General features: G+C 37.5%; 1 protein-coding gene across 11 annotated transcripts in view; it reads left to right on the top strand.

Annotated features, from left to right (window-relative positions):
- Positions 1 to 23,967, top strand: part of TUT4 (terminal uridylyl transferase 4) — a 162,708-nt gene that overhangs the window by 109,723 nt on the left and 29,018 nt on the right. For all 11 annotated transcript variants that reach the window (XM_049879254.1, XM_049879244.1, XM_049879250.1 and 8 more), the window contains 9 exons: positions 1,452 to 1,602; positions 4,395 to 4,481; positions 9,755 to 9,858; positions 12,464 to 12,521; positions 12,616 to 12,719; positions 13,000 to 13,089; positions 18,659 to 18,772; positions 23,289 to 23,366; positions 23,496 to 23,673. In XM_049879254.1, the coding sequence (XP_049735211.1) occupies positions 1,452 to 1,602; positions 4,395 to 4,481; positions 9,755 to 9,858; positions 12,464 to 12,521; positions 12,616 to 12,719; positions 13,000 to 13,089; positions 18,659 to 18,772; positions 23,289 to 23,366; positions 23,496 to 23,673 (964 nt within the window). The remainder of the gene's footprint in view (positions 1 to 1,451; positions 1,603 to 4,394; positions 4,482 to 9,754; positions 9,859 to 12,463; positions 12,522 to 12,615; positions 12,720 to 12,999; positions 13,090 to 18,658; positions 18,773 to 23,288; positions 23,367 to 23,495; positions 23,674 to 23,967) is intronic.

The raw sequence follows: 23,967 nt of genomic DNA, 5'->3' as shown, positions 1-23,967 counted from the left end.
AACTGATCGGAAGATTACATGGGATCACATTATGGAAGATGATTACATCATTTTGTAGCTGCCAAATTAAATCATTACATAATTGCCAGACCACTGAGAATAATGGCCGAGCCAAGTTGACACATATTTTTTGTGGGACACTATTTAATCCATGACATTCTACCCTTTGGCCCCCCAAAATTCATGTCTTTGCCACATTTAAAACACTTTCAGCCCATCATATCATGTCAAAAGTCTTAAATCAATTCCAAATCTAAATTTCCATCCTGGGGCAAAATTCCTCTTCATCTGTGAACCTGTGAAATCTACAGTACAGGTTATCTGCTTTAAAGTACAGTGATGGAATAGGCACAAGGTAGACATTTCCAGTAAATATGGGAGAAATTGGAGGGAGAGAAGAATTAACGGCCACCAAGCAAATAATTTTTTTTTTTTTTTTATCCAAATAAAAAACCCAGCAGAACAGTTTATGTGAGCTCTCAAGACTTGAAAATAATCCTCTGTTCTCTGAGACCCTCTAGGCAGTGGCCCTGCCCGCCAGACTCTGGGTATTGGCCATGCTGTCTAGATTCTGGATTCTATTAATTAGCCTACAGTACAGAATTCTTAGAAAATGGAGGCTTCTGCATCCAAGTTGAGACAGAGCGCATGACTGGGCAAATGTCCAGGCTAACGTTGGAGGAAGAGGATATAGGCATATTACAATAAAGAGAATAGTATTGTTCTGTAACATGTGTTTTAAGTAAGTGAGTTACATTTTTACTTTGGATAATTTTTAGCCACTTAGTTTGTGGTCCGTTGACTTATATTTCAAATGGTGATATGGGGTTTGGAGTTCATTTTGTGGCTATTGATAAAAATTGTCCTTTATATGAAACCATGTTGGTTTTAGAGCTCAGTTCCGTAGTTTGGTCTCTTGAGTATCATGCTAATGTAATAAATTGAACCAGCTAGCCAGGCTGGGTTTCTGTAATTGATTAACTCTGAAGATAGAAGATGTTTGGGGTGAAATGAGAAAGACACCACTTGAAATTTCTTTATAAACTATTTTGCTATATCTCAGTAAATTGAAAATATAATGCATATATTTCTCTTATATTTTAGCTGAATAGTTAATGTAATTATTTAGGATTTGATCAAGCTGTTTGAATTAATCCATAACCTTTTGGATTTCCTGATATTTCCTGTACCTTACATCCTAGGTAAATTTAATCCTAGATAATTTCATTTTAGTGAGGTGACTAAAATGAATTTTTTACATTTAACCAGGCATTTGTATTTTAACCCTGCATTTCATTGGCATGCTTTCCTTAACTTCTGTAAGCACAGGCTATCGGAACTGAGTTATATGAAAGATTTCTTTGGACCTACTTTGTGAATGATAATGAAGTCCCTCAGAAGTTTAACTTTTATTTTTATAAATATGGATTCTTTTTTTTACCTTTGCATAGCCGCCAACAATAGTATGCAGCATCTGCAAAAAGGATGGCCATTCAAAAAATGATTGCCCAGAGGATTTCAGGAAAATTGATCTAAAACCTCTACCACCGATGACAAACCGGTTTCGGGAAATACTTGATTTAGTATGTAAGAGGTGTTTTGGTAAGTTTTTTTATTACCAGAACTACTGGGACTACATTCAATTTTAGATCTATTTATTTTCTAATTTAAAAACAGTTTTTTTACATTTCATTTTGGTAGAGATTTTTCAAAAAGCTTAGAAGCTCAGCCATAGATATTTACTAAATGCCTACCATATACAGGGCACTGTGGTAAATACCAGGGGGAATACAGAGTCCATTCTGGTTGCCATCGAGTTGATTTCAACTTATGGGGACCCCATGTATATCAGAGTAGAACTGTGCTCCATGGGGTTTTCAGTGGCCGATTTTTCTGAAGTAGATCACCAGGCCTTTTTCAAAGGTGACTCTGGGTGGACTTGAACCTCCAGTCTTTCAGTTAATAACCAAGTATGTTAACTGTTTGCAGCAGCCAGGGATTCCACAGTGTCCATATGTATTGCTTTGAAGGAATTTTGACTCTGGATCTGTGCTATATACTACAATGGCCACTAGCCCTATTTGGCTATTTTAATTCAAATTAATTCAAATTAAATTAAAAATTAAGTTCCTCACCTAGTCACATCTCAAGTACTCAATAGCTACATCTGGCTAGTGGCTGCTGTATTGAACAGTCCAGATACAGAGCATTTCTGTCCTTGCGGTGTTCTTGGATATCGCTGCTCTAGATGGATATACAAGACACGTGTGTAAATTGTGATAATTGAAAGCAGAATGTTTTACATCCTATAATAGTAGTAAATGAAATACAGTGCAAACAATTTTAACTGGGATGGATCACAGGAATTGGGATTAATGGTGAGGTATTTGAAGTGGACTCTGAACTGCAGTTTTAGATATAGACGGTTATGAGTGAAAGCATAGACTGCATAATTTGGGAAAAGAATTACCTTTGATTTTGTAGGTTATGAAAAAGGCAATAGAGGGAGATAGCCTATAAAGATATTTTAGGGAAAGCCTTGAATGTCTTTATTCACCAAACACAATGGAATACCCTGGGATATAGCTTCACTCAGAAAACATTTATGAATTACCTTGTGTCTCAGGTAAGGTAAAACTTGGACTATCCATTATATTTAGTGCCTCGCTGTAATCTTCTTCTCCTGCCGCTCCCCCAGGAAACCACTGATGTGCTTTCTTTCACTACAGATTACTTCATCCTCTGTAGAGTTTTATATAAATAGATTCACATGGAATGTACTCGTTTTTTGTCTCACTTTCACTCAGCATTTTTTTGAGATTCATCCATGTTGTGTGTGCCAGTGGTTTGTTCCTTTTTATTTTTGAGTAGTATTCCGTTGTGTTGATGTCCCACAGTTTACCTGTTTATTTGTTGGTGAATATTTGGGTTGTGACAGATTTTGGCTGTAGGCAATAAATCTGCCCTGCAAATTGTGTACAAGTCTGGGCATGGGCATCTGCTTTCATTACTCTTGTGGAGAATGGCTAGGTCATGGAACAATTTTTTTTTTTAGCGGCTTTATTGAGATGTAATTCTCTACATTTGTTTTTATTTATTCAGTCATTTATCTCACTATGGACTTATGGATATTTAATTTATCCTTTGGATTATAATCCAAAATTACTTTGTTTTTCAAATTATTCCAGCTTTGGCCATTCGGAGCTCTTTTAGTTCGTTCTTATGTCTTTTTGACATACTCCCATCAGCGTGGTGGTGGTCTAGCAGTTTCTTACTTTCTGGCACGTAAGATTTGATTCCAGCATACATGTATAGTAGTATCAGAATTATTAGCCTTTATCCCCATGAGAATCAAATTTTATCAACTAGGGTATTGTGCTCATATGCAGTGTCTTTTGCCTTTAGTCTTACACTTCCATTCATTTCCAGAGTTGCTTAGGATGGCATCCTTTCGCCTACTTCCTTGGGTGAAGTTGTTTCATACATTTGTAATACAGTTAGATTCTTTTGTCACAGTGTGCATTCTATCCTCACATCTCCAAACTCATAAATGATTTTTTAAAAAATTTATATTAAGGCTACAATGTACTTTCGGTTTTGACAAGGGCGTTGTATTACGTATCTACCATTATAGTATCATACAAAATAAGTTTACTGCCTTAAAAAAAATCCCCTGTGCTTCATTTATTCAGCCCTCCCTCATCCCCCTGAGCCTCTGGCAAACACTGATACTACATTTGTTTTTTTAAAGGTAAATATTAATTCATTACAGCAGATTCTTAGTAAATTACAGCTTTGTTCCCATTATAGTATTAACTCTGGAAAAGAAAAGTCTTTTGTTCTTAAGGACTATATAGTTATATTTGGCAAAAGAAGTTTAATATAAATGAAAAAACTGGAAAATGAAAAGGTATAAAGTCAGGTGCTAGACCATGGCTAGAGCAGTTCGGAGGACTAAAGAAATTCAGTTAAGGAAAGCTTATTGAAGGCTGTGGTTAGGCAAAGCAGTTTATAGGTAAGATGTGAATCTGGACCAGGCATTTGAGGGAAGTACAAGATTTGAATGGGTCAGGTGCCTAATGTGAAAATGCAAATATAGTCTTAACAGGAGGAATAAACCATCAAGACTGTGGAGGAGAGTGGAATGTCTGAATAAAACAGTTGAAGTAAAATATATGTTGTTGATATTCATAGGGAAAATGATCATATGAAATGTATGTTGTTATTTACAAATTATTTTGTACTGTTCCCCATCCCTTCCCCAGTAACATTCATGGTTTTAAAATCAGAGAAGTCAACAAATAATGACGAAACTGTAAGTAAAATTTTTAGGGTAAAAAATTGAAAATGTTTTCAGATTCTATTTTTCTTACTATTTTTTCTTTTTTACTTAGATGAGTTATCACCACCTTTCTCTGAACAACACAACAGAGAGCAGATTTTAATTGGTTTGGAAAAGTTTATTCAAAAAGAATATGATGGTATGTCATAGGTTAAAAATTGATTGCTATGGTTATTACAGTCCCTTGGTCTTGAGTTTCATTAATTTATTTAAAAATGTTTGTTAAATGTTATGTGTTAGCTACAATTCTTGATGCTGGGGATACAGTGCTAATAAGAGAGGTGAATCCTCTTCTCATGGAGTTTACATTCTAAAGGGGGAGGCAGTCGACTAAGCATATAATGTAATGTCAGGAAATAATAAATGTTAAGAAGAAAAGTATGAGATAAGATGACAGAAGTGGAAGGGTGTAGGGCAGGTCTCTCTGATAAGGGCACATTTGAGCAGAGCCCTGAATGACATGATGGAACAAGTTATGTGAATATCCAGTAGAAGAACATTCTACTGAGAAAGAATAGCAATGATAAAGACCCAAAGACTGGATTATCCTTTCCATGTTTAAAGAACAGCCAAGAGTTCAGTGTGGCCGGAGTGGAGTGAGGGAGGGAGAGTAGTAGAAAGATGAAGGCAGAGAGGTTTGGATTAAATCACTAGGGCTTTATGGATGATGGTATAAAGGCTTTGGATTTTATTCTTAGTGTCTAATGAGAGGCTTTTATAGGTTTCTTTTGCAGATAAGTGACATGATTTGAGAGAATAAAGTATAGGGCCATAAGAGTAGAAGCAAGCAGAACATTTAGGAAACTTGCATAAGGTCAGATGAGATATAGTAATTTGGACTAGAGTAGTTTTGGAGGCGTATACGAGAAACGGCCAGATTTGTGATATATTTTTTATGTAGAACCAACAGAATTTGCTAATACATCACATGTAAGATGTGGGAGAAAGAAAGGAGTAAGGATGGTTTCAAAGTTTTTAACCTCAGTAGTCGAGTGATGCTGCTAACTAAGATAGCAAAGATAGTAGAAGGAGGAGTAGGTTTGGGGCATGGCAGTGAAGAATCAGTAGTTCTGTGACCAGATAATTTTAGAAAAGGATAAACAGTTGATATATAATCAGAACGAACTTCTGCTTTTAAAAGATGATGTGTTATGTGCTAAAATTTCTATTTATTAAAAATTAAATTTTGTTACTATGTAAAGTATTGACCAAATCTAAGTCCTTATTTTATTAGACTCAGTCATTTTTATTTACTGGTAAACATAGCTTCTTTTATGCTTCTCAGTTTTCATGGAAATTGGATCCCATTAAATCATTGCCATCGAGTCGATTCTGACTCATAGCGACCCTATAGGACGGAGTAGAACTGTCCCATAGAGTTTCCAAGGAGCGCCTGGTGGATTTGAACTGCTGACCTTTAGGTTAGCAGTCATAGCACTTAACCACTATGCCACCAGGGTTTACGAAGTTGGATAGAAGGATTAAATTTTGAAAATACAGAATTTGTTATCTAAGTGTGTAGTCTACTTAAGAATTAATAGAGGAAATCCAATTCTTTCAGGCATAGCTTGTTTGAAGCTGTTACTGAATGACACTGAGCATGAAGGGATTTGTTGTTAGGTGCTGTCCAGTTGGTTCTGACTCATAGTGACTGTGTGTACCACGGAACAAAACATTGCCTGGCCCTGCGCCATCCTCACAATCGTTAGTAAGTGTGAGCTCATTGTTGCATCCACTGTGTCAGTCTTTCTCATTGAGGGTCTTCCTCTTTTTCTGTGACCCTCTACTTTACCAAGCATAATGCCCTTCTCTAGGGACTAGTCCCTCCCGATAGCATGTCTGAAGTATGTGAGATAAAGTCTTGTGATCCTCACATTTGAGGACCATTCTAGCTGTACTTCCATGACAGATTTGTTCCTTCTTATGGCAGTCCATGGTTTATTAAATGTTCTTCACCAATGCCATAATCCAAAGGCATCAGTTCTTTGGTCTTCCTTATTCATTGTCCAGCTTTCACATGCATATGAGGCGATTGAAAACACCATGGCTTGGGTCAGGTGCACCTTCCTCCTCCAAGTGACATATCTTTGCATTTTAACACTTACAGAGAGGTCTTTTGCAGCACATTTGCCCAGTGCATTATAGCATTTGATTTCTTGACTGCTGCTTCCATGGGCATTGATTGATTACTTCCAAGTAAAATGAAATCCTTGACAAATTCAGTCTTTTCTCAGTTTATCATGATGTTGCTTACTGGTACACTTGTGAGTATTTTTGTTTTCTTTATGTTGAGGTGCAATCCATCCTTAAGGCTGTAGCCTTTGATTTTCATCAGTCAGTGCTTCAAGTCCTCTTTGCTTTCATCAAGCAAAGTTGTATCATTTGCATAACACAGGTTGTTAACGAGTCTTCCCCCTGTCCTGATACTGCGTTTTTGTTCATATAGTCCAGCTTCTCAGATTATTTGCTCAGTGTACAGATTGAGTAAATATGGTGAAAGGATGCAACCCTGATGCACACATTTCCTAATTTTAAACCGTTCAGTATCCCTCTGTTCAGTTGTTCGAACAACTGCTTTTTGGTCTATGTTCAGGTTCCTCATGAGCACAATTACGTGTTCTGGAATTCCCATTCTTCACAGTGTTATCCGTAATTTGTTATGTTCCACACAGTCGAAGCCTTTGCATAGTCAATAAAACACAGGTAAAAATCTTTCTAGTATTCTCTGCTTTCAGTTGAGATCCATCTGACATCAGCAATGATGTCCCTTGTTCTACATCCTCTTCTGAATCAGGGTTGAATTTCTGGCAGTTCCCTGTTGATGTATTGCTGCAACAGTTTTTGAATGATCTTCAGCAAAATTTTACTTCAGTGTGATATTAATGATACTGTTAGTTACCACATTCTGTTGGATCACCTTTCTTTGGAATGGGTACAAATATGGGTCTATTCCAGTTAGTTGGCCAGGTAGCTGTCTTCTAAATTTCTTGGCATAGATGAGTGAGCACTTTCAGCATTGCATCCCTTTATTGAAACATCTCGATGGGTGTTCCATCAATTCCTGGAGCCTTGTTTTTTGCCTGTGCGTTCAGTGCAGCTTGGACTTCTTTCCTCAGTACCATTGGTTCCTGATCATATGTTACCTCCTGAAATGGCTGAACACTGACCAGTTCTTTTTGGTATTGTGACTCTGTGCATTCCTTCCATCTTTGGATGCTTCCTGTGTCGTCCAATATTTTGCCCATAGAATCCTTTAGTATTGCAACTTGAGGCTTGAATTTTTTCTTCAGTTGTTTTAGCTTGAGAAATGCCAAGTATGTTCTTTCTTTTTGGTTTTCTAACTCCAGGTCTTTGCACATTTCATTACAGTACTTTACTTTGTGTTCTCTAGCCGCCCTTTGAAATCTTTTGTTCAGCACTTTTACTTCATCATTTCTTCTGTTCGTTTTAGCTACTCTACATTGAAGAACAAGTTTCAGAGTTTCTCCTGACATCCATTTTGGTCTTTTCTTTCTTTCCTGTCTTTTTAATGACCTTTTGCTTCCTTCATGTATAACGTCTTTGATGTCATTCATAGCTCATCTGGTCTTTGGTCATTAGTGTTAAGTGCATCAAATCTGTTCTTAAAGTGGTCTCTAAAAGTCAGGTGGGAGATACTCAAGTCGTTCTTTCCAGTTGTGGACTTGTTTTAATTTGCTTAGGCTTCGTCCCAGACTTGCATATGAGCAATTGATGGTCTGTTCTGAAGTTGATTCTTAACTGATGATATTGAGCTTCTGCATCGTCTCTTTCCACAGATGTAGTCAATTTGATTCGTGTGTATTCCATCTGGCGAAGTCCACGTGTATGGTCGCTGTTTATGTTGTTGAAAAAGACAGTATTTGCAATGAAAGAAGTTGTTGGTCTTGCAAAATTCTGTCATGCGATCTCCGGCGTCACTTCTATCACCAAGACCATATTTTCCAACTACCGATCCTTCTTTGTTTCCAACTTTTGCATTCTGATCACCGGTAATTATCAGTGCATCTTGATTGCATGTTTGATCAATTTCAGACTGCAGAAGTTGGTATAAATCCTCAATTTCTTTATCTTTGGCATTAGTAGATGGTGTGTAAATTTAGATAATAGTCTTATGAAGGGATAACTCTGTCATAATTTATTCAAGTGGATAGAATGCTCACTTGAAAAAAATTTTTTATTGAGTTTGTTGTTGTCAACTCAGTTCTGACTCGTAGTGACCCTGTAGAGTAGAGTAGAACTGCCGCATAGGGTTTCCTGGGCTGTAACCTTTACAGGAGCAGATCACCATGTCTTTTCTTCTGCGGAGCCACTGGGCGGGTTTGAAGTGCCGACCTTTCATTTAGTATCTGAGAACTTAACCATTGTGCCACTAGGGCTCCTGATCCCTCTCTTTTGGGAGAAGAATTAATCGTGTATACTAAGGTGATGTTTGTATAATTACTTGAATTGTGCCCTGAAAGAACTAGTATATTTATTTAATCCTCAAATGTTGATCTTAACTATTCGTAGTGATAGTGAGAAAAAGCAGATTTTGATTTTTAAAAAAACAAACAAATCCATTGCCGTCAAGTCATTTCTGACTAATAGCAACCCTGTAGGACACAGTAGAACTGCCTCATAGGGTTTCCAAGGCTGTAATCTTTATGAAAGCAGACTGCCACATCTTTCTCCCATGGAGTGGTTGGTTGGTTGGAACCACTGTCCTTTCCATTAACAGCCAAGTTCTTAATTACTGCACCACCAGGGCTCCTTAGGTCGATTTAAGAGATAATTAAGTTGAAGGGCCTAAAGGACTTGGTGACTACTTGTATGTGAAGGTTGAGAGAGAGAGGAGTTAAGGACAGCATCCATATTTCTGACTTGAGCAACCGAGTAGATGATGGTACTAAATTGAGAATTAAAAACAAAGAACAAACAGTTGTCCTCAAGTTGATTCCGCCTTAGGGCAACCCAAGGTGTGTAGAGTAGAACAGCATTCCATAGGGTTTTCATGGCTGTGACCTTTTGGAAGCAGATTGCCAAGCCTTCCAAGGCATCTCTGTTGGGTGTCAGCCACCAGCTTTTCAGTTAGTAGTTGGGCGTTTAACCATTTGTGCCACCCAGAGACTCCTCATAGGTTTGGGGTGAAGTTGATGAGTTTAGTTTTTGGCACAGTCGAATTTATGATGCATATGGAAAAGTGGAAAAAAGCAGTTAGATAACATGGGTATGAGAATATAGGCAAAAGATCTAAGCTTGAGATGGGTGTTTTGGAATTTCTCAGTTTATCTGCCAGTGGTAGGTAATTTAAACCGTAGAAATGGACAAGATCACCTTGGGTTAGGGCATTAGTAGATAATAGAAGACTTCTCTTTTCTACCAATTGTAAGACTTTTGTTTTCCTTTGCTTAGAAAAGGCAAGATTGTGCTTATTTGGCTCTTCTAAGAATGGATTTGGATTTCGTGATAGTGATCTGGATATTTGTATGACTCTGGAAGGCCATGAAAATGCAGAGGTAAGAGTGTTTGGAGAGGGCTGTGAATGTTTATTTTATTCCAGTGATGAATCTATTTTCAGTTTCTTATGTAATACTGGTAAAATACATGATGTCATTTTATATATCGACATACTAGCAAGAGCAGTGTTTGAAATGTAAAAGCATTACCATTGTCAATCTAGAAGACATTGAAGTGTTAAAATAAGTGAGCTTACTGTTTCGATGATTTTGTAACGTAAAACCCATGTCACTGAGAGTTACAGATGCTTTATAATGAATTTGGGGAAAGAAGTTGCTATATTTGAGTTAGAATTTTTTCATTGGAACCAACGAGATGTTGATGCTTCAGTTTGGTAGTGAACACTGATCTCTCGTACTGTGTCTTTTGATACCTCTTCCATTAAATGGTATCTTTGTATAACTATAGGTAGAAAATGCAGGTGGGCACTAATTTGTAAATAGGTTGTATTCTAAAAGAAATTACAATGTTGTATAGATTTCTAAGAGCTTGCTTTTAGAAGCTCATTTTGGGCAGGGAGGGGAGCTAACATTTATTGAGTCCCCAGTGTATACTTTTACATACATTATCTCACTTCATTCTTACAACCACCTTCGAGGTAGGTATTATTTCCCCCATTTTACAGATGAGGAAACTGAGGCTTTGAGAGATAAACTGACTTGCCCAAGTTCACACAGCTATTAGGTGTTGGAGCCGGGACTCGTACCCAGGTCTGTCTGACTCCAGAATCCATGCTTTTTCCAATATAGCTCACTGCCTCTCTATAATTTATTTAACCCATATGTAGCTGTAATAGTACTAATAGTACTGTAGAACCTAACCACTACTTTCTGAAACTGAAAATTTTCTGAGTTCCACTGTGAGATGCCAGGAGCAGACCTACCCCTAGTGCAGTCAACAGTGAGAATGGGAACGTATGGATTCCTCGTTTGTGTACCAGGTCTCTACAGTGTGAGTAAGATTGCCCAAGCTCCAGTAGAGAAAGGAACTGATTGGACAGGAAAGTAGTGTCCCAGACCTTCCTAGCAGCAAGTAGAAAAGGAGGGGGTCCCTATAATTGCTCAGTCCTTTTCCAGCATAGCTGTTGGTATTTATGCTTCAAAATTAGGGTCTGCTTGCAAGATTGGGGTGAGGCCAAGCTTCTGGCATCTGTAGTGGTGTCAGTATAGCCTCTTGCATTATAAAAGAATTCAGCAGATTAGTGTACCTGTGCATTTCTGAAATAGTTCTTTAAAAGGTTTTTAAATTGTTAGACCTGGAGTAAAGATGACAGTGACGTCTGGTAGAGTCTTATTTCTGGCTCTAAGAAATTGTTTCTGGTTTCTATCAACATCTTCTTGTTCTTTAAAGAAACTGAAAAATTGCAAATATTTTCTTTGTTCTCCTTAACTAACTTCTGCTTAGTGCCACCTACTGGAAAGAGGTTGCCCTCTCTCCATTTTGAAGAGCAAGAATTGAGAGAATAGGAAATGATTTTTACCCAGGGAGGAGGTTATAGTTTTATATATCTTCTTTGTAAAATTTAATAATCAGACTTTTAATCACTAAAGGTTTGTATATTATAATCTGTGTCATTCACATTCAGCGTTTAAACGGTAAAAAAGAATACATTACTTTCTTTTGTATTATTCATAAATGAAATTTAAAATTTAGCAGAAATCGTATGCCTTGAAATCCCCAGTTTATGCTCCAATGGCTATTGCTTTCTTGTAGCTAGAAAGAGTATGTTGGGGATACACAAAAGTGATTTTCATAGTAACTATGGGGATCCGATGTGTATACCCTTCACCTTAATCCAGCTAGTTTATAATGCCATTATTCTCCCTGTTCACTGTATTATGATTGTCATTACCATACCAACTCTGCTGTTTCTGTGGTGATTTTTAAAAAGTAACACATTTGCAGAGGTAAGAATTTCTTTAAAGACTTAAGTGCTGGTAATAATAGGATTATCTATGTTTTTCTCATCAATAGGGTAATAATAAATAGCTCACAAATTTTAAGTTCTTACTTTGTGCCAGGCATGCTGCTGAATGCTTTATATTATTTGTCTCATGTAATCTTCCTAACAACTGTGTAGGGCAAGAGTTTATGATTATTGTGATTTTATAGAAAAGTAGTGAGGCTCAGAGGGATTAAGAATTTCTTTAGAGTTACACAGCTAGTTAATGCTTAGTTCAAGATTTGAATCCAGATTTGTCTAAATTCAGAGCCTTTGTTCTTAATCGCTGTAGTATTTTGCCGTCACCAGACCCATCTCTACTTGTTTATTCACACAGTGAAAATTATTCTTCTCTTTGTGTGCTTCTCAGACTTTAATGTGTATGTAAATTTCCTGAGGATCTTGTTAAAGGTAGATGATGATTCAGTAGACTGGGGTGAGACTTGAGGTTCTGCAGTTATGTCAAGTTTCCAGATGATGCTGATACTATGGGTCTATGAACTACATCCTTGAAGTGGCAAGGTAGTAGAGCCTTATGGTTGGAAGTTGTAAATGCTGCTATTAAATGCCTGAAGTGCATTTTGTACAAGGCCAGGTTGAGTCAGACAAATGATGATTATTTATTTCAGACAAATAATTTATTAATTTCTTTTATTTTTTAGAAATTAAATTGTAAGGAAATAATTGAAAATTTGGCAAAAATTCTTAAGAGACATCCAGGTATGAATTTTTAATTATAGTTTAAAACAAAAGAAAATGTATTTTAGCATTGTGAAAATTATTTAACCTACTGAAGTATTTTTTTTTAAATCAGGTTTAAGAAACATTTTGCCTATAACTACTGCCAAAGTGCCTATAGTAAAATTTGAGCACAGACGAAGTGGGTTAGAAGGTGATATCAGTTTATATAATACATTGGTAAGTTTCTCTTTCTGAGTAGGCCAGGTATGGTTATGCTTGTCATTTTAAGTGTTTACATGTAACTGACTGTACCTTTATATTTAAAACTTTCAAATATGATTGGAACTAAGAAAAAAATATCAACCGTCTTGATGTTTTTTTCAAATTGAAGATTAGTTTTTGTTTGACCTGTTTACAGGTATTTTAAGTTTTATATTTATGTATTCTGTTTGGCATGTATTGTATCTTTTTATATGATTTGTGAATTTAAATTTGAAATATATGAATTCTTTTTTAGGCTCAGCATAACACAAGAATGCTAGCTACTTATGCAGCTATTGATCCTAGAGTGCAGTACTTGGGATATACTATGAAAGTGTTCGCTAAGGTATTTACGAAGAACTTTATGATTTGTTTTGTTATAAAATATCCATGGATAGTTAAAATGAAACATGCTGCTGTCAGATTTGTGAAAAATGTCTGTTTGTTTACCTGAGCTTTAAAAAAAAAAAAAAAAGGTGCTCAATATTAGAAGGGTTGGATTTATACTAATTAGGGTAGTTTTTCGTCTTTTTCCTATATGTGCTCTATTCATATGTGCAACACACTAGTAAATTTCTCAGTGGTGAAGTTTCTTAATGCAGTAATGATTTTGAACCCCAGGGATGGGGGTTGACCTGTCGTCCTAGTTAAGAATCTCTGGGTTACAAAGTCTGGTCTTTGGGTTTAGTGGTAAATATTTCTGGCCAAGGAGACAAAGACAAAACCATATCAATAAAACGGATGCTTCTTGAGTTGTCATACTTATCACACTGCATTTTATTGTTTCTTTTTTTGCTAAATGTGTAAACTTCATGAAGGCAGGGACCTTTGTATCGCTGGTTCAGGGCAGTGCCTGGTTTATGGTAGCTGCTCAGTAAATATTTGTTCAATGAATGTGTTAGTGGAAGAATTTTAACAGTGAAGTGACTCTGTAAAAATGAGTGGAGTCTGACCTCGTTTAATTTCAGAAGTGGGGAGGAGAATCAAGATCAACAGCCCAAGGCAGATTCCTATGAGGCAGAGGTCAGATATGCCTCCTCTCTCCCCTATCTTTCCCAATGCTGACACCAGCCATCCCTCTCATGTCACTCTCTACTTCTTTGTTGGGTTCAATGATTCGTTACAGTGGCCACACAGAACTCACAGACGATACGATTATGGGGTTTATTAGAGAAGTAACAGGTTACAGTTCAGACTGAGGAACACTCAGGATACAGTTCTTCCATCAGGACAGCCTCTACCGTGCTCAGGCAAGTGTTACAAAGCTGTTTTAGCTCTGTCGGTAAGTGCCCAGAGGCACCCTACTCCACCATTAAGCCTTGGCCCAAAGGCACTCAGCTTTCTTGCTCCATGGACTGGGAAGCCCACTGTCTTGTCTCCTTCTGGTGCCTCCTGCTGCTGTTTCTCTGCCACTGCTTCTTGCTGTCTTTGGTGTTTCAGCCCTCTGTCTCCTGGATCCAAGAGCCTCTCAGCACGGGGATCCCAGGTCCAAAGGTTATGCTCTCTGCTTCTGGCTGTTCTCCGTTGGTGGTGGTGGGATCCTCTCTTTTCTGCCTCTGGCATGGCTCATTTCAAGGCCAGTGGGATGACAAAACTGACCAATCCTTTTGGTGGGCCACATTTATCCTATCTGTGCAGTCCTGCCCAGTTACTTGGTTGGGAATTAAAAGACCATGGCAGAGAGAGGCGGAGCCAAGATGGCTGACTAGGTTAAAAGCTACCTCGGATCCCTCTTGCAACAAAGACTCAGAAAAACAAGTGAATCGATCACATACATGACAATCTATGAACCCTGACCATCAAATACAGATCTAAAGAGTTGACCTGAATGACAGAGACTGAGAATGAGCAACCACGGGGAAGCAACGACTGCTTTTGGACCCTGGAGCCAGCGTCCCGGTCAGAAAACCTTGGCACCAGGCTTTGGACTGGGCGCAGGGGAGCTGAGCACGGCATCCTGAGACGGCGCAAACACAGGACGCAGCTCTAGCCCCCAGAAGTGACCTCGGGGGAAGCCCAGCCAGTGCACGCAGGCAGCGCAGTGACTTGGCTGACAGGAGGAGAAGTCACCGGGAGGCAGCAACTGGTTTTGGAGCCTGGAGTGCAGTGTCCCAGCTGGGGAACCTTGGCGCTGGGCTTTGGACTGGGAGGGAGGAACTGACCATGGCTTCTGAGACAGCACAAGCACACAATGCGGGCCTGACCCTCGGGGCAATCTTGACCCAGCCAATGCACACAGACTACACACCCCTCAGGAATCTCAGATAAAACAGTCATCACCAAGCAAGATAAGTAACTTTGTCTATATTCCGGGGTGCTTCTCTCTAATATCTCTCTGATCCCTCCCCTCCCCGTCCCAGGCGGCTTCATTAACATTGGAATTTCCTGAGCCAGAGAGTGAAGTGCTCTGCGGTTTTGTTTTTTTTTTTGTCTTTTCCTAACCCATTCTCCTGGCCTGAGAGAAGCAGCTACAAAAAATCCAGGGACCGAAAATCCTTCCCTGACTTCCCAAAATTGGACTAAAAATACAGAACCAGTTCCAGCCAAGCATATGAGATCCACAGTCTTAGGCTTTCATCCCTACAGGGAACAAGGTGGCTATTATAATGCAAAGGCAATTTTGATAGGGATCTGACTGTAATTGTTTTAGTGGATTACTGGAAAGACAAGTTTCCCAGGTCTGATATCTCTGTGTATTAAACAGAGCCCTCACTGACCCACAATGGGGAACTGAGGGCTGAAACTCCCCCCAGACCACCTAGCCTCCTGCCTTAGGGGTCTGAGGATGGTGACACCTACCAATCTGTAGAGGTACTTGCATTGGGTGCCTAAGGTACAGCTGCAGAGCCCACCCACCAAAGTGCTTTAGGAACAGAGACACACCTACCTCACTGGCACTTAGGGGAAACCTGTCAGCATCCTGCCCCCCCTGGAGTGTGACCCCCTGCTGCTACTAGAATCTGGTGCACACAACTATCACCACTACTCCTGTAGGTGGATAGGTGACAGTCTGCACCACACACTTGGTGACCCAAAATCAGATTCTACTCAAGAATAGTGAATGGACTCTTAGGCTTGGCTTATGTATCTGGTAACAGCCCAAACCAGCTGGTAATAGGACATAAGTGATTCAAGGGCTACAACAACCAAGACGGCGCAATCTAGTAGCCCATCTATGTATATTGAAAGAAAACAAAACAAGGTAAGACTCAGTGAGCAAATATAAAATAAATCGTTACAATATCTTATAGACAACTCGGAGACAGCAGTCAATATCAAACCACATAAAGAAGCAGATCATGATTGCTTCTACAACTCCCCAAACTAAAGAATCAAAATCTTTCCCAAATGAAGATGCAATCCTGGAATTGCCAGATGCAGAATATAAAAAACTAATTTACAGAATGCTTTAAGACATCAGGGATGACCTCAGAAATGAAATGAGGCAATCTACAGAAAAAGCTAAGGAACACACTGATAAAGCAGTTGAAGAAACCAAAAAGATTATTCAAGAACATAGTGGAAAAATGAATAAGCTGCAAGAATCCATAGAGAGACAGCATTCAGAAATCCAAAAGATTAACAGTAAAATTACAGAATTAGACAACTCAATAGGAAGTCAGAGGAATGGAATCGAGCAGTTGGAATGCAGGGTGGGGGATCCGGAGGATAAGGGAATTGACACCGATATAGCTGAAAAAAAAATCAGATAAAAGAATTAAAAAAAACGAAGAAACCCTAAGAATCAAGTGGGACTTTATCGAGAAGAATAACTTGCGTGTGATTGGAGTTCCAGAACAGGGAGGGGTAACAGAAAATACAGAGAGAATAGTTGAAGATCTGTTGGCAGAAAACTTCCCTGACACCATGAAAGACGAAAGGATATCTATCCAAGATGCTTATCGAACCCCATATAAGATTGATCCAAAAAGAAAATCACCAAGGCATATTATCATCAAACTTGCCAAAACCAAAGATAAAGAGAAAATTTTAAAAGCAGCCAGGGAGAAAAGAAAGGTCTCCTACAAAGGGGAATCAATATGTTCAGACTACTCAGCAGAAACCATGCAGTCAAGAAGGCAATGGGATGACATATACAGAACACTGAAGGAGAAAAACTGCCAGCCAAGGATCATATATCCAGCAAAACTCTCTCTCAAATATGAAGGCAAAATTAAAACATTTACAGATAAACACCAGCTTAAAGGATTCGCAAAAAACAAACCAAAGCTACAAGAAATACTAAAGGAAATTGGTCAGAAAATCAATAATATCAGATACCGGCACAACACAAGGTCCCAGAACAGAACATCCTGATGTCAACTCAAATAGAGAAATCATAAAAACAAATTAAGATTAATTTTAAAAAGGAAAAAAATGCTCAAAACAGGGAATCATTGAATTCAATATGTAAAAGATCACATAATCAAAAACAGGGACTAAATAGAGGAGGCATAGAACTGCCATATGGAGAGGGAAACAAGGCAGTATAGGACAATACAAGATAGGTTTTTATTTAGAAAAATGGGGGTAAATATTAAGGTAACCACAAAGAAGTATAACAACTCCATAACTCAAAATAAAAACCAAGAAAAACATAGAAGACCATGACAAGAAGGGCCATTGCAAAAAAGAAAATCGATCCATTGCACTGCTATCAGATTTTCATTTCAAAAAGCTCCGTCTTCCGACAGGTAGGCATACTTGATCAGACATTCTTATACATCTCTATGGACAGAGGGCGTCTTAAGGAAAAAAATTAATTCAGGCACATACCACAAATCAGACTTGAGATGACTACTTTTCTAGATCTATTTCACAAAAATAACTCAACGTGGTGGCTTTGTACATGCAGTTTTAGTAATGAAACCAGGTGGTTCATATAAGAAAATTATTCCTCTCTTTATATGCAGATAACAGCTGTACCTTTAGTCAAAGGAAAAGTCTCTGAGGATTCTTCTAGGATTTTGTTTGTTTTTTGCTTTTAATTAAAAAATTTTTTGAATAGCTGACATATTCGTGTGGTTTAGAATTCATAAGGTCTAAAGGGGTTTATGGTGAAAAATCTACCATGTACACCTGTCTCCTAGCCAAAGTTAAAAGTTCCTCTGTATCTTCCTAAAATATACTACAATATGCAAGTACATAAATCCTGTCCCCCATTTTTAATACTAGTGTAAATGCAGTATAAACATTCTCCACTTCGCTTTTTCCACTCAGCAATAGATTTTTAGTATACAAAGAGGTTCCCTAATCTTTTTTTTTTTTCATGGCTGCATGTTATTCTGTTAGGTGTATACGCCACAGTTTTTTAAACCATTGCATTACAGATGAACCTTGTGCCTGGGTTTTTGCTGTTACAAAAATGCTGCAGTGAAAAGTTGGTTATTTAGTCATTTCACACATTTTCTGGTATATTTGCAGTATAAATTCTTAGAACAGAATTAGGTTAAAGGACATGTGCTTTTCTAATTTTGATATTATCAAACTATTCTTGATAGGGTTTGTGCAAATTTACTGTATTTTTAGACAAATAACGCATACCTTCTGCATTTGTTTGCTGGCTGTGTTCCCCTGCCCCCTGTGAGGCACCCTCACAAGTGCCACCATGCCAATTCTCTTCCACATGTTGTTGTAAAAAAATTCACATAGTGCAGTTACAGAAATACTCACGGGGGGAGTGCATGGCCAGCAAACAGAGAAGGAGTGCATTATTTGTGTAAAAATATGGTATACTCTCAACTGTAATGTATGACAGTGCTGTGTCCTCACACCATCTATGATAGTTTGTCATTGAACTTTTGGATATTAGCTAACTTAATGGCTTTAAAAAATATATCTCAGATTAGTCAGTACTTCTGCATTTAATGAAAATCTCAGATTTTATTTTCAATCATTATTTTATGTTTCTTTAGCGATGTGACATTGGAGATGCTTCCAGGGGAAGTTTATCTTCGTATGCGTATATCCTCATGGTGCTGTACTTTCTGCAGCAGAGAAAACCACCTGTTATCCCAGTTCTACAAGAGGTAGGTCTTTAAGAAAACTATAAAGGAGTTTTCTTGTGCAAACAATAGATCTAAGAAGTATATCTTGCTCACTTTATTATATAATGGGTTTTCCCATCATGAACATCCTAAGTTTTTTTCTTCCATTAATTATATAATCAAATATGATGACTCTTACAAAAATTTTTATTATATGGGAGAATACGGACTATCAAAAAATATTACGTGAACAGAACCACTGAATATCTTTTGTGACCTTTTCGTATTTCAGTCTTACAATGCTGCAGATCATTACGGAATTTTTGTAGCCAACCATGAACTCATATGTATTTTTGAACTTGTATATGTTTCAGTTTCTGAGATGCAAATACATAACCTTCATGTCTCCAGAATATGATCACTGCCCTAGCAATGAAGTTTGTTTTATTCCTGTATGTACTTTGTTCAAGGAGCCCTGATGGCAAAGTGGTTAAGCGCTTGGCTGCTAACTGAAAGATTGGTGGTTTGAGCCTAACCTGTGGGAGAAAGACCAGGCAATCTGATGTCATAAAGATGAAAAAAATCTCTTGCCATCGAGTCAGTCTCGACTCATTGTGGACCTATAGGACAGAGTAGAACTGCCTCATGGGGTTTCCAAGGCTTGTCGGTCTTTATGGAAGCAGACTGCCACATCTTTCTCCTACAGAGTGGCTGATGGATTCAAACCACTGACCTTATAGTTAGCAGCTGAGCACTTATGCACTGTGCCACGAGGGTGCTCTCGTAAAGATTACTGCCTAGAAAACCCTTTGGGGCAGCTCTCCTCTATCACATGGGGATGTTATGAGTCAAAAATTGACTTGACAGCACCTAACAACAACATACTTTATTTAACCTTCTGAATTTTTATTGAGAGCAAACCCAAGGAAATTTTTCATGATCTTTGTAAAGTCATGTTAATCGCATCAAGCTTAATAATGTACAGTGAAAGAAGCAGATTATACTCATTCGCTCAAAATTGGTGACTCATACAGTCCCGTTTTGTAGCTGAATAGGCACAAAGGAGTTCTTAATCATCCATCTGTTCCTTCTGATTCTTGGCACAAAGTGGATTTGCCAGCATTAAGGAGGATCCAGTTCTAATTTCTTAGAAGGGTGGTTATTTTGATGGAACAATTCTGAGGTAATTGTAAAAATCACATATTCTGATTTCACATAAACATTGATAGTCATGACAAAGAAGGAAACCACAAAATAGTAAGCCATGTGATTATGTCACATGGCCTTAGTAAGTTTTAAAAAGTTCTGATGAATACCATGTGGTTTTACCAGCATTTTCTTCCCTCTTTTAAACAAACAGTGGAAGAGAAATAAAAATTTAAAATATCTTTTCCTAGCAGAAAGTTTTAAGTTGCTGAGTTTATGTTGGGTGATATGTTTGTAACAAGGTTGTTCACTATAAGATATTTAAAATTTAACATGAATTAAATTAGGCCTACCTAGAATGGATCACTCTCTGTATTAGTCTAATTGTTTAGGCTTTAAATTGGAAGATCTTATGCATGATGGCCTTAGTAATATCATAGCAGCCATTTATCACTTTTGACACAATACTGTGGTCAATAAAAATTAAGCCACAAATTTTATTTTCATGCTGGTTTGTCTTATGTTCTCTCATTTTATCACCCATGGTTCAAGAGCCATTGAGACAGTATGGTATATGGAAAGAGCAGGGTATTATATTTGGAGCCAAGGAGAACTGGTCTTCTTAATTTTGAGAGTGTTACCTTCAGCAAGCTGCCTAACCTCCAGAAGGCTGAGTTTCATCAGCAGTCAAAATGTAATAATAGTAGTATTGATTTTTCAGTGTTTATATAAGAAACAGACAGCAAATGCCTTTGCATGTAGTAGATACCAAAGTAGGCATTCATAAATGGTGGTTACTTTTACTATTATTTTTACTGTTTTAATTGTTATTATTATTAGCAGCATTATTAACATTATTATTGGAAAAATTTAGGTAGGATTGCCATAGTCAACTTTCAAGAACTTTCCCATTATCTGCTTAACAGACAGTGATTGATGAAATGACAGTCCATGGGATGTTTTCCATCATAATGAGCTCTGATTGTGGGGGGCTTTGTGATACATATGGACTGATGATGTATGGATTTTTGCTTCTGGCCTTTTTTGCTTGTCATATGGGACCCCATTGTCCATTGCTCTGGCATCATTTAAGTATTGGTCATTGGCATCGATCAACTTTTAAGGGTAAGGATATGTTTAATGAAGCTGATGATCTCTGGCTCCGTTTGTAATTAAATTTAGACTTTAAGTGGGTGGGTATTAAAGACTTAGCTAAGAGTGGTTTTTTTGGTCGTCAACAATATAATGTTCTTTAGGTCAAAAGGAGCTTTCCTAAGAGAGATTTTGCTGTATTCTAGCATATCATCATAAATAAAAGCAAATTTTCATATAAAATTTAATACTTAAAGAGGATATAGGAGTGTTGTTCACACTTAATATTATAAACTTCTTCATTTTCTTAGTTTATATCAGCTTAAAATTATAATTTAAACATAGATGTAGACATTAAAATATTACATTGAAATAACAAATAAGGAGATGTACAGGGTTTCCCTTGCACAAATATGCTAGATTTTTTGGTGAAGTTTGAGAGGGAAGGTTGTTGGGTGCTGAGTGAAGGATGGTTGATGGGAGTGAGATAAAGAGGAGAACGGGGGAGGATGGGAGGAGAGAGCAAAAGGGAAAGCATTTCTCTGTGTGTGTATGGTACGTGTAGGGGAACAAGAGGATAGCACTAGTGCTTTTAAGGGCTAAAACAGTGAAACAGAGTAGAGAATTAAACACCATGAAACACCAGAGTTGTGAAGAACAAGAAAAATGAGAATTTAATCATTCTCCAAAGTATCACAGGTCTCCTCTGCTGTGTTATCAGCCAACATGGTTGAATTTGGATCATGGTTGTTACTCAAAACTAAGAATTCTCTTTAAAAGAATCAAAGTCTTAAGTAGCTTGTATTATTTCAATGTCTGGTAAATGAATAAAACTATACAAAGCATGTAGTATCTGTAATAGCATCTTAATCTACAAGAGTAAAATATTATACTTCAGCCTCTTTTAAAACTTTTTTCTTGAGGGCGAGATCCCATGTCTTTTGTTTCAGATATTAATATCTGTAATCTTCAGGCTCTTCCTTTTTTGTTTTATGAAGTGTCAGACTTATGGTAGACGATTCTTGATAACTGTTTATGTGTAAATAAAAACTTGTCATTAGCTTAAGTCCCTGGAAACTTGAATACTTACGAAAACATGCTTACAGAGTAAATACATTTGTTAAACAAACATAGTAAGCATTCACTGCATGGCAGGCTTAGGGATGGTAGGGCTTTGGGCTCCAGAGATAAGCTAGTCGCTATCTAGAAGGAACTCAAACCTGAGAGTGAGATTGAAGGGGCCAGACATGTGGTTAATTTTATAAATCACTGCCTATCTAGAATTGAAGAGACATAGGGACTACTTTATCTCGTTGTTTTAAACTGTATTCTGGTAAGCATTAGGGGTCCCACGGAGCCCTTAAAAGAGCCCCATTAGTGTGTGTGGGCCGGATAAGGAATAGGTGTTTTCTCCACTCAGGCATTTATTGGAGTACTTCTGATTTTATCTGTTTTACGTATTGACCTTCCAAGGAAGGATCTGTTTAGTCTTCTCTTGTTTTCATTGGAAAAATGAGGACGTAGGGGGATAATTGTCCTGTCCAGAGTCACTCTTTGGCAGGACCAAGACTAGATAGAAATGATGTCTGTTAACTTTGAGCCTTTTGCACTTTGCACTTCATTGCATCTCTCCTGTTAGAATAAAAGTTGTCCAAATTGCTTGTGGAGGTCAGCTGCGCCTATACTACGACCCTATGAGTTACTTTTCTTTTAAAATAGCATTCCTTTTTCCTGTCACTCCTTCTTTAGGGTAGTGAATTACTATTTATAATTAATAATGAACATTTTGTAGTCTTTATTAAGATGTCAGGAAAGTTGCCTGATAGTCCATTTAAAAAGGTCAGTGTCTAGGTGCTTCTTAGCCTCATCTGATACAGATAACTGACTAAAGGTGCTAGACCCTTCTTCCAAAAATAATAGTAATAATACTATTGATTTCATTTGGGTACAGGATCATTAAGTATTATTTATTGTATATTTCCGTACCTATTATTTGTTGATGAAAGTGCCATTTTCATTTTCTTTGTTTTGCCTCATTAATTTTGGACTGGGTATGTTTTGATAGGCCAGATGGATAATAGTAAATGTGTCATTTGGAAAGTCTAATGCTGTTAAGATATCCCTTGCCCGTTTTAGTCTTTCAGATATACTTTTTATTCATTAACTACTTGGCATCAACTTACTACACCATCATGGCATGTTCTTTTTGATAGAAATATTTCAGTATGTCTGTTACAGGTAGATTCTAAAATGATACAAGATTATTTAGTCCTTTGGATTGGCTGACTTTGAAATCTGATAATAAAATTTTTTTTTGCAGATCTTTGATGGAAAACAGATTCCACAGAGAATGGTTGATGGATGGAATGCCTTTTTCTTTGATAAAACAGAAGAACTGGTAATATAGTCTTTGTTATAGAACACTCATTGATTTGCATAATTTAATTATTTTACTTAAATTTGCTGTTCATACTTTGGATAGCTATGGACATTTTTGTCTATTTCATTTTCTCTTGCTTACATTTAGAAAAAGCGTTTACCTTCACTTGGAAAGAACACAGAAACATTAGGAGAGCTTTGGTTGGGACTGCTTCGCTTCTATACTGAAGAGTTTGATTTCAAGGAATATGTAATTAGCATTCGGCAGAAAAAGCTGTTGACAACTTTTGAGAAGCAGTGGACATCCAAATGCATTGCAATTGAAGGTAATTATTCAGCTGATAGTAATTCAGGCACGAGACAAAAAACCAGAGGGTCATTTGACCAAGGAAATTGGGAGGGGAACTGAAACACATTAGGATTTGGACGATTCTTCCATTTAATGTTTATCAGTTTCCATCCCTTAATCTGTAATTTTAAAAGAATAATTTGGCGACTTGGATGGTCTGAGTCAGGGATGGATTACCCATTAAGCAAGGTATGCATGGGCTTACTTGTGCTTACTTAGTAATCTGTAGTGCACAATTGTACCTGACCCATGTGAAATTGTGCACTACAGG

The sequence above is a fragment of the Elephas maximus genome, chromosome 3 (assembly GCF_024166365.1).
Source record: "Elephas maximus indicus isolate mEleMax1 chromosome 3, mEleMax1 primary haplotype, whole genome shotgun sequence".
NCBI lineage: Eukaryota > Metazoa > Chordata > Mammalia > Proboscidea > Elephantidae > Elephas > Elephas maximus.
Note: the sequence above shows the minus strand (reverse complement) of the source record. Positions and strands in the feature narration are given on the sequence as shown.